Raw genomic sequence first — 11,324 nt, 5'->3', positions numbered from 1 at the left:
AGCAAGTCCACCACCGTCTCGCGCAAGGCTTCGACGTTCACGCTGGCAGGTGTGAAATACCCCACCAGGTGGGTCTTGTCTTTCACGATGACAGCTGCAGACACGACGCCGACATGTTGCATCATCGCATTCGCCACTTCGTCCAGCTCGATGCGGTACCCCTTGAGCTTGACTTGGGTATCTTCTCGACCAAGGACTTCAAAGTGACCATTTGGCATCAGTCGACCCAAATCACCCGTTCGAAACACGAGCTTGCTATCACCATCGAGAACGATAGGAACGAACCGGTAGGTTGATTCGTCTGGTCGATTGATGTATCCAGGCGATACGCCCATGCCGCCCAAGAAGATCTCCCCCACGACTCCAATTGGAACTGGACGGAGCGACGCGTCCAGTACGTAGCATGTCACATTGTTGATCGGTCGGCCGATGGTCGTGGGTTGATATTTGGTCAGCTGTTGGACATGCGTTTCAATAGCACACTCCGACGGGCCGTAGCAGTTCATCAACGACACATGGTCAGCCCACAAGTCCTTGAGCGAAGATGGCATTTGTTCCCCTCCGTGAGCAATCAGCTTCAAGCGCGGGTACTGCTTGGGGTCCCCCAAGTGGGCAATTCCAGTAGGGGTGGTGCTGATGATATCGATCGTCGGCATTGCGTCGAACATATCGTTACCACGAAGGACTAATGTAGCCCCGTGACTCAACGCTTTCCAAGTGTCCCGCTGACACCCGTCGAATCCGATGGCCATGATCTGAAGCAGGCGGTTGCCCTCGCGATAATGGTGGAATCCATGCGGTTGGTTGAAAATGGTGTTGACGGCGCCTTGATGCAGCACGGGCACGCCTTTTGGTTTCCCCGTGGATCCAGACGTATACACAATGAACGCTTCGTTCGTACGCGACGCAATGTGACAAGGCTGCGGCTTGAAAGCTCTTGGATTCAAGGCTAATCGTTCGGAATGAATAGTGACCACTTGACATGACAAATTTCTCAATCGACCAACATGGACATCAGTGGTGATAATCACGTCAACCCCCGCGTCGGCAAACATAAATGACACACGGTCCAGAGGAAACGCAACGTCCAGTGGCATCATAGCGCCCCCAACTTTGAGCGTCGCAAGCAATCCGATAGGTAACTCCAGACATCGATCCATGATCACTGCCACGCGGCTGCCGACACATACACCCAACTCGGCCAACTCACACGCCACCGCATTCGCCTGGGCGTTCAATTCACCATACGACAGCCACTGACCCTCAAACTCCACCGCTAGGAGTTCTGGATGTTTCAACGCCCGGCTTTCAAACGCATGATGCAGCAACTCGAATGGCAGTGGCACCTCCGGACCAAAGGTCGAATTCTGGATGAATTCCCCCTGGGCTGGACTCACATCCCACAAGTTGATTGTCTTGTCCGGTGATTCAGTGCACAGTTGCCACACCAGCTCGTCAAATTCGCGCATGATCCACTGGGCCTGATCCCGTGACATGCAGCCAGGCTTGTACAATGCGTTGATTTCCAATGACCCTGCCTTGGGCGCCACAATGAGCTCGAACGTATACTCCATGGAGAACTGGGACTTCATTGAGCCTTCTACAGCGGACCAATACCCCTGGTCGGCACCCCTGGCTGCAGAAGTCTGGAAGGCAAACAGCGTGTCAAACAGCTCGCCTTCAACGCCACTCCATTTCTTGATGTCCACCAGGCTGGCATGAGTAAAAGGCGTCATCACTCCGCGTTCCACTCGAATGCTCTCCAGCATCGCCGACAACGGCAATGCATCGTCGAATTGGACTCGGCAAGGCACGGTACTCACCAGCAGACCCAGAATCCTAGTCGTCGTTTAGTGTCTAGGCCAGCATAACACATACGATTGTAGCGTACCTCTCGACACCGTCGACGGGAATATCTCGATTCGCCTTCACTTGACCAAACACGACATCGTTGTGACGAGTATACTTGCGAAGGGTCGCAGCCCAAGCAAACTTGGCCAACTCTGCGACCGTCACATCAAATCGTTGGGCGGTGAGGGTTATCTCCGCCAGGCTAGCCTTGGACGAAATACACAGGGGACTAGAGGGCACCACTTCCTCGTGCAGTTGCGCGCCACTGGTCCCAATGGTGGACGAGACAACCCCATCCAGATAGGACCGCCAGAACTCCTCCGTTTCTGACTTGTCTTGGGCTTCGATGAAGTCCACAACGTGGCGAAAGCTCGGCCGATCTACCAACGCCTTGCCTTTGACTATGCTCAACAGGTCTTCCCACAGCAGCGGAAACGTCCACCCATCATTGAGCGCATGATGGATCGTCATGACCCCAAATGTGTTAGATTCGGTCTTGACCACAGTCCAACGAACAAAGTGATCGACCCCCAGCTCAAACCCACGGACGCTGTCAAGGTGCAAGAACTCTTCAATCGTTGTTGCGGAGACTATAGCCATTTCAATGTCATTGGCATCGGACCGAATGACTTGGCACAAGCCAGCGGACGTTGAGGCAAAGGCTGTCCGCAAGATTTCGTGTCGCGCAACTAGTGCTTGAAACGCAGACTGAAGCTTGGCCATATCCACCGAGGCGTCCAAATGGACGGCACTTTGCAGGACATAGGAAGAAGGGTTCTTCATCGTGGCTACCAGCATGCCTGCTTGCAGACCAGTCACAGGATAGACGACACAGTCAGGCCACTTGGCCATGGCAGGCCATTCCTGTTGAATGGAAGCCTTAGCATCCTCGTTGAGTTTGGCACTTGGACAGATCGTAGCTTGAGGTATGGTAGCCACTGCAGCCACTCGCCACAACACCATAGCTTTCAACAGGTCCGACGCTGTCAGGTGCACTCCAGCCAGCTTGCTCGCAGCCACCACTTTCACTACAGACAGCGAGTCCCCTCCCAGCGCATAAAACGACGATTGGCGACCAATGTCAGCCACACTCACGTCCAGCACTTGGGCCCATACTGCCGCCACCTTGGCCTCCATCTCACTCTCCACTGGTTCGAACACATCGGCCACCTCCATGGCCGCCAAAACCAACTTGTCGATCTTGCCGTTGGCATTTTGGGGCATCACATCCAGCCCCACCCACACCACAGGAACCATGTACACAGGCAGCAAGTCCACCACCGTCTCGCGCAAGGCTTCGACGTTCACGCTGGCAGGTGTGAAATACCCCACCAGGTGGGTCTTGTCTTTCACGATGACAGCTGCAGACACGACGCCGACATGTTGCATCATCGCATTCGCCACTTCGTCCAGCTCGATGCGGTACCCCTTCACCTTGACCTGGCTGTCCATGCGACCTAGTATATCAAACCGTCCGTTCGACAGCAATCGGCCCAAGTCTCCGGTTCGGTACATCTTTCTTGCTTTTGCTGGATCGAATGGATCGGCCACGAAGCGCTCGATGGTCTGAAGGGGTACATTGATGTACCCGGGAGATACGCCGATGCCACCGAGGTAGATTTCACCCACAACACCTTGGGGCACTTGGCGTTGGTTCTGGTCCAGAATGTAGCAGCGGACATTGGCAATAGGCCGACCAATGGTCACTGAGTCGTGTGGGCCAAGGTGGGCCAAGTGCGTGACATAGCATTCCGACGGTCCGTACACGTTGATGAACTTGACGTGCCCAGACCAGTCCTTCTTGAGCTTGTTCGGGCAGACTTCCCCACACACCATGACGATTTGCAGGTTGGGGTATTGGGTCGGACAACCCAAGTGCCCCAAGCCAGTGGGGGTACACATGAGGACATTGACCGACGACATGGCTTCAAAATCGTTGTCACTGCGCAGCACAAGGCACGACCCGCAGCTCAGAGTAGCCCACACTTCCATTTGGCAAACGTCGAATCCAATGGCCATGAACTGCAGCACACGCATACCTTCGGTCATCTCTGCTTGGACGTTCCAATCAAACACTGTGTTGAGAGCACTGCAATGCAAGACGGGCACCCCCTTGGGTTTCCCAGTCGAGCCCGACGTGTACACGATGAACGCTTCGTCGTTTCGTGTCGCCACATGTTGCGGACTTGGCGTAAATGACGTGGTTGGCTGCTTGCTACCGACTGCTACATCTACCACATGTGTGCCAAGGTGCATGTCCCTCACTCGTTTCAACAGGCGAGAGGCAGTGACCACAGTCAACACATTTGCATCCGACACGATGAACGACAACCGAGCCACCGGAAAAGAAACGTCCAAAGCCATGATAGCAGCCCCCACTTTGAGCGTCGCCAGCAATCCAATGGGAAACTCCAGGCTTCTGTCCATGATCACCGCCACGCGGCTGCCGACGCACACGCCCAACTCGGCCAACTCACACGCCACCGCATTCGCCTGGTCATTCAATTCACCATACGATAACCACTGCCCCTCAAACTCCACCGCTCGCGCGTCAGGAAATTCCTTCGCTCTGACTTCAAACGCATGATGCAGCAGTTCAAACGGCAGCTCCATTTCCGGTCCGAACGAAGATGCGTGGATCAACTCGGTCTGAGCTGGGCTCAAGGTCCACAGTGCCAGAGCTGTGGTCGGCTGTGACGCATCCGCTGCCAACCCAGCACACAATTGGGTCAACGTGTGGTCGTACTCGTGGAGTATTTCACGCGCTTGGGCGTGCGACAGTTTTTCTGGTGCAAACGTTGCAGTGGTCGACAGAGCGCCGTGACTTGTGGGCTCAACGAGTAGCTCGAACGCATAGTTTTGCGTAAATTGGCCTTGCGAGTCCTTCCACGACTCAATCACTTCCACGCCAGCACGTGATCGACGTGGAGGCCACTGTTGAAACGCAAACATAGTGTCAAACAGCTGATCTGGGCGGATTCCGTCGCTCCACTTGGCCACATCCACCAGACTCGCATGGGAAAACGACGCTGACATGGCGTGGTTGACGGCTTGCATGTGCTGCAATAGTTTCACTAGTGGCAACTCGTCCACAAACGTCACTCGACACGGCACTGTACTCAGCAATGGCCCCAGAATCCTAGACTTGATTAGTAAAATAACGTCCATATCATTCGCCAAAGTGTTATGTAAGTAGTACCTGTCCGCCTCTTGAACTGGGATCCCTCGATTCGCCATGACTTGACCAATCACGACGTCGTTCTGTCGGGAGAACTTGCGAACGGTCGCTGCCCACGCAAATTTGGCCAACTCGGATACACTGACACCCGTTTGAGAGGCAAGTCGAGTCAACTGGGCCAAAGATACTGAGTGCAGCATGCTCAACGGCGCACTGTGGACATCGTTCAAGCCCGGGGACACATGCGAGCTGATTGGGGTAGGCACGACATTGGCCAGATACGCCTGCCAAAACGCTCGAGTCGCCACGGCGTCTTGGTTTTCCATGTAATCCACCACCGATCGAAAGGGCGGCCGAGGTGCTAGAGGCAGCTGATCCATGAGATCCATGAGATCAGACAACAGCGAGTTGATGGACCACCCATCAATAAGGGCATGATGAATGGTCAGAACACCGTACACCTCCAAGGACTGGGGTGACGACAGCATAGCTAACCGAACGAACGAAGGGTCGTCCAACATGAATCCACGGGCCAGGTCTGTCTTGAGCAAGTCGTGAATGGACACGTTAGATACATGGGAAATGGCGACGTCCGCTGGCGGGGACCAAGGCACGATCTGATACAGGCCGTGGGGACAACTGGCAAACGTCGTTTGGAGGATAGTGTGCTCCGTCACAAGTCTTTGGAAGGCTCTTTCGAGGGCTGATTGGCTGGCACGGTCTGTCAACTTCAGTGTGATTTGCAATGTATACGCGCTTGGATTGGCCGAAGTGGCCGCGAGCATCCCAGCTTGCATGGGGGTTGCAGGCAAGACCGTGGCATGTTGAGTTCGATTGACGTCGATGGAGCCCAACACTTCGGTGCTCACAGTTACGTGCGGCCACGCTACGGGCTCGGGTGAGGTGTTGGCCTTCCTTGCAACGTTTCGAAGCATTGGGTCCCGCAAAAGCTGGGCCACGGTGAGGTTCAAGCCCAGTACCTTGCAAGCGGCAACCACCTGGACAGCGGACATGGAGTCACCTCCCAGCTCCAAGAAGGAAGAGTTTGAACCAATCGCGCCCACGTCGACGTTCAGTACGGTTGCCCACACCTTGGCCATTTGGTAATCGTTATCCGACAGTTCCGCCCTGCCTTGAACAGGGGAAGTAGGGGGGTCCAAAATAGTGATGACTCGATGGCCTTCAACACCAGGTTGGAGCAATAGGGGTGTGCTTCGACCAGGCCCAAAATCCAAAACGCGATCGATGCCAGGGAAGGACTGCGCCTTGGATGTCGTATTGGGCCAGTGCACCACGTCACATAGCTGCATTTGAATCAGAGCTGGGAGAATGTCGTGACTGCCGAATTCTTGCAAATTGACGCTCTCGTCCGAGGTTGCAATTACGGGAAACTGCAACGCGCTTCCTTTGATCACTAGACCCAGTCGAGACGCCGCCGCTTCGATCCGACTTTGCGCCGGGCGTAGCAGGTCGTTGTGGAAAGCGCACGACACTGGAAGAAACTCCACCCGCAAGTATTCCACTGCCCATTGCTGCTGTTTCCCTTCCAGAGTCGCACTCAACACATTCAGCCATTTTGGGAGTCCAGTGACCACCAGAGTCGTGGTGGCATTCACTAGGGACACTTGAAGCGGGGGGTTCAGTTCATGCTCGTGGTTGAGTTGGCGAATACTTTCGTTCACGGCTGATTCGGTTAAACCTCGCACCAAAAGCATCGGTGTCCCAGCAAGGTGACTGGGTCTTGGCTCAGTGTCGATGGCGTCGTACATGCTTTGGGCGTGGTGGCCATGCTGAAACATTAGGCGCACAAAGCCTAGCCCGAGGTCCACAAGTTGGTCCTGGGTCGTCGCCGTCGCCAGAATTACGGCAGACACGACACCTTGGCTATGCCCCGTGCCGCTTCGAATCATCGAAAGCAGAGATTCGTGAGTCAAGTTGGCGGCCTCCAAAAATGCCAAGTACGTGGCCAACTGAGTGACAAGCACCAGTGGATAGCTCAACGGAGCAGCTATCAACGCTGCCGACGTTGGGCGCGTCGATGGGGCCGTGGCCCATAGGAGTGGCTGGAAGGAATTGCTTCTGGACTCGTCGGCAAGCACCGCTTGGGCCAGCAGCACAAATCGACGGGCGGAGACGGACTGATCCACAAGCCGTGTCAATTCGTCTAAGTACTGATTGGCTTGCCCTCCAAATTGCACCGACAGTCTCGTTGATAGGCCAGCAATGATCGCATCCATCGGGGATAGGCCAGAAACGATCGCATCCATCGACGTCAGTGGGGGGAAGCGTGTCATGCGATGGCTGTCAAAATTGAAATGGAGATAGGGATTTCCACAGACACGAAATGTTGGAAGAGAGATACTAGTAGTACCGACGACGGGGTACCTTTTGCCTTCTGGACAGAAAGTACATCACTGTGGTCAGTGAAGTGATACACTTCCATATACCGTACAGGTAAATCTCAATCTTTGCCAGTGTACGTGTAAGGACTTACAGTAATATCAAATCCCCTTTCGTTTTGTACGTTTGTCATAGTGTAATCCCAATGAAATTTCAATTTTGACGTTGAACCAATGCGACGGGCGCACTGCGATCACCTTTTATTGCAATTGCACCGTGAGCATTCTCAGTAAGTACTTAGGTGCTAGTACTAGTGTACTACTTCGAAGTACTTTGTATTCCTGAGTACTTGGCAAAGGATCTGGTCTAACAATTTCACTACTGTATTATTAATAGTACTCGTAGACTGCACGGTAAGTTGGGCTGTAACAACATAGCCAATGGATTTGAGGTGATATGCAGAATTTCACGACATCACAAACAACATTGAGTCCCAAGCGATAAGATAGGCGGCCACGTTGCATCCCGTATGGAGAATTGCTAACTCATAGTACAGTACTGTACCAGTTGGTTATCAAAAATGCCAATTGCATCGTGAAAATTCACATACGGTCGTACTACACCTTTTTGCGGTTAATTTCAGCTTTTTACCAGTATCACTATATTTCGCTGAGTTTGCAGTATATTTCACCTGGCCACCAATTCATTTCAACCACGTCCACTTATTTCGCCTTTCACTCGTTTTGGCTATTCACATCATAAACCTGGGTGTTTGTTACATCGACTTTTAGATAATCCGTACCGTGATTTAGCATCACGTTTCGTTACAGAATGTAATTATAGGAAGGTCATCCGTGGCTTGTCAGGATGCTTGGTTATAACTTCCCCTAAGGGGAAGTTCCAAGTAATTTTCAGAAATAGCATGAGCTAATCAAAATCGATTTACCTATTTTTTCACGATTTCGAAAAAGACGTCAAGGACCTCTTTTTCTACTTTTGTTATAGTGATTTGCATAAAATAATTTCATTTTGCTAAAAATATCTACTTGGAACAGGCCCTTACTGTTAGAGCCTGTTCCGACGAACTCGATAAGAATTACTACGAATAGACCAAATAAATAATTCACATCATTCGCTATATCGTTCACGTCCACCACTAATAACAATATTCCGTCTTATTGGTCAAAATTGCACCCAATCATACCACAGATAATGAACCGTGAACCTGCTCCTTCATGATTCCCACCATGCTTCCAAAGCCAACGGTAAAGATCACCAAAGCGCATCTCGTCAAGCAAGTACAGCTCCTCTAACATCACCTACTGCGTACCCCATCTCAAGTGGATGGAGCCATCAATTCCCCTTCGCAGGGAATGCCCACGATTGGTTCGTCGATGGCGTCAACAATTACAGACCACCCAGTCACGTACACTCAGGCCATGGTAACGACACTTCTGGAACTGCGATTCACTTCTTTTCGAGCGGCATTCAATGCTGATCTGTCCAGCAAGCAACTTCATATGCACTGGGTGAAGTTGGCTCTACGATTCAACATTGTCACTGAACAACCACGCAGGGTACTACAAATACCATACAACGTATCATAATATTTATGTGCCACCATAGGTATCTCCAGACTCTCTGAAGAATAAGCTACGAAAGTTACGGACCGAGTTTGTGTCGATCCAGCGCAGCTTGACAGCAACCGATAACGGCGAGAAGACGACCCCTGCGATGCCAGGCTACTACGCGGGCATGTTGGTTGCGTTTGCGGACCTGCATGGGCTTGGAGACATTGAGTTTAGCATGGAGCGTGCTGCAAGTGCGAGCCTCAATGAAGATAATCAAGGTCTGGATACTCGTGCGATCGGTGAGTCCATTTCGACGAGCTCCATGTGACGTCAAACGGAAGGCTGAGATCGACATGGAGATTCAACGCCAAGGTCAAGTCCGGGGGAAGAAGCAACAATCTGATCTTGCGGTAGGTCTCAGCAACCTTGGAGAAGCACTTGCAATCGGGCTCATTGAGGCTACCAAGCTGAAGAGTTCACATACTGTAACTCTGGGGTAAACATGGCAAACCAAATCGTCAAGATGTTCGATCTTATGCAGGAAACCAAAGCTAGTATTGACAAAACCAATGAAGTCAACGACAAGATGCTCCAGTTCCTCCAGAGTACATTCTAAGTAATACATCAATTTATCATTTGAGTTAAAACTTGAAGAATTGAGTTAGTGTATAATAGACTTCAACCTTGATTAGTTGTTTGATGCGAACAATACGTAATACAGTAGTACCTGAATTAAGCATAAGTATATATTAAAATTACAGTCCGTAGATACCTGAATTAAGCATAAGTATATATTAAAATTACAGTCCGTAGATGTAAGGGGCACAATGATACGGGGATACGGAGGGATACGGCGACATGGAGGGATATGGGGAGGATACGGTGATACGGCGATACGGAGGAATACGGCGATACTGAGGGAACGGGGAGATAAGGGGATACGGAATGTTCATGAATAAAGTACACATATTTGTATACATATATTATTACAATTTATACATCAACATGCTGGCTTAAGTACAGCTTGATCAAATCCCGGGCGCGTTTAGCAGATACAGTCAACGAAGGAGTGGTTCGCCTATCGAACTATGTTGACATGCAACTGTTTTTTTAACCAATCAAATTTTTTTGTGATTTGAAGGCATGTGATTGGGTAGCTATAATATTTTCCCGCCGGCGCGATTCCTTTAAAAATTCTCGCCACAATCATTGACAAATTGATGACAGTGAACTCAACGCTTCGCGGCCCAAAGCGCCGTTACCAAGTGGCCATCAGGCGTGAGGCCATTGCACTGCTGGAGACTATGTCGGACTACAAGGTGTCGGCTCATCCAGCGAGACGATATCCTGGCGTACACCGGGAACAAAAAGCGAATGAAACTCAGCCCTGGTGGCCGCTCCGAGTCCTTTTCTGACCCAACAGGACTCGTCGAGTTCATAGCCGAGTGGCGTGCTCGTGAACGTGCATTGACCACAACTCATATTATCAACTGGATTAAACGCTTCCAACCTGACTGGCTGCGACTGTACCTTGCCGATAAGGAGCCCGGCATACCAAAGCCTCCTTCGTCTGCTCCAACTCTTCTGCAATCGTCATGGGTACTCTCGGCAACGCGCTGGCCACACCAAGAAGTCCCGTGCTGCACTGACCGAGGTCCGCGACGAGTTTGCGGAGGAGTTTCACCGCGCCTACAGCGCCTTCGATGCCGACGCTGTCTACAACGTGGATGAGACGGGTTTCACTATGACATGCCACCGAGGTACATTTGGTCAATCAGGGGTGGCGATGCCAAAGTGTGGTCGGGTGAGAAGCATTCACTTCGCATGACTGTGGCGCTTACCGTTCGTGCCGATGGGACGAAGATGCCTCTGCTGTTCGTCGTTCGGGGCCAACCCGGCGGTCAGATCGCAACCAACGAGCTGCCAACGTATCGCGCTGGCCATGTCTACGCAGTACAACCCAATGCATGGATGGACAATGACGTGTGGCGACAGTACCTTCGTGACTTGCTATTGCCCTGCATTGAAGCGACGTCGGTCATCTTGGTGGACAACTTTGAGTCGCATGTATCCGACGAGTCCTATGACAATGTTCAAGACGAGCTGAGCAGTCTCCTCGTACCGATGCCTCCGAATGTGACATCTGTGTGTCAGCCGCTGGATGTCGGTGTGATGGCGCCGTTCAAGAGGCTCCTACGGGACGAGTGGTTGGCTGAGGAGATCAACGACGGCGACGATGGGGATGAGTTTGACTCACCCTGTGCTGCGCAGAAACGCCACGCAATGATCAAACGGGCAATTTCGGCGTGGGAGAAGGTCAGCGACCGTAGCCAGAGACCAGTAGCCACTCCTTGCTTTATATTAATTGTGGAATTAATATATAA

General features: G+C 51.9%; 2 protein-coding genes across 2 annotated transcripts in view; one reads left to right on the top strand and one right to left on the bottom strand.

The window, feature by feature from the left end:
* The window catches only part of H257_06740 (hypothetical protein), a 14,831-nt gene extending 7,423 nt beyond the window's left edge, over positions 1-7,408 (bottom strand). Inside the window, exons 1-3 of the mRNA XM_009832091.1 lie at positions 5,051-7,408; positions 1,892-4,990; positions 15-1,839 (exon numbers count right to left, since the gene is read on the bottom strand). Coding sequence (XP_009830393.1) covers positions 15-1,839; positions 1,892-4,990; positions 5,051-7,323 — 7,197 coding nt within the window. The 5' untranslated portion in view covers positions 7,324-7,408. The remainder of the gene's footprint in view (positions 1-14; positions 1,840-1,891; positions 4,991-5,050) is intronic.
* Positions 7,409-8,889: 1,481 nt separating this feature from the next.
* Positions 8,890-9,268, top strand: H257_06739 (hypothetical protein; the record flags this gene model as incomplete). The annotated part of the gene is made up of 2 exons (XM_009832090.1): positions 8,890-8,946; positions 8,996-9,268. 2 exons carry the CDS (start codon positions 8,890-8,892, stop codon positions 9,266-9,268), a joined length of 330 nt encoding a protein of 109 aa, XP_009830392.1.
* Between the last annotated feature and the right edge of the window lie 2,056 nt (positions 9,269-11,324).

The sequence above is a fragment of the Aphanomyces astaci genome (genome assembly GCF_000520075.1).
Source record: "Aphanomyces astaci strain APO3 unplaced genomic scaffold supercont1.13, whole genome shotgun sequence".
NCBI lineage: Eukaryota > Oomycota > Saprolegniomycetes > Saprolegniales > Verrucalvaceae > Aphanomyces > Aphanomyces astaci.
The sequence above is the reverse complement of the archived record's forward strand: the minus strand, read 5'-3'. Positions and strand labels throughout refer to the sequence as shown.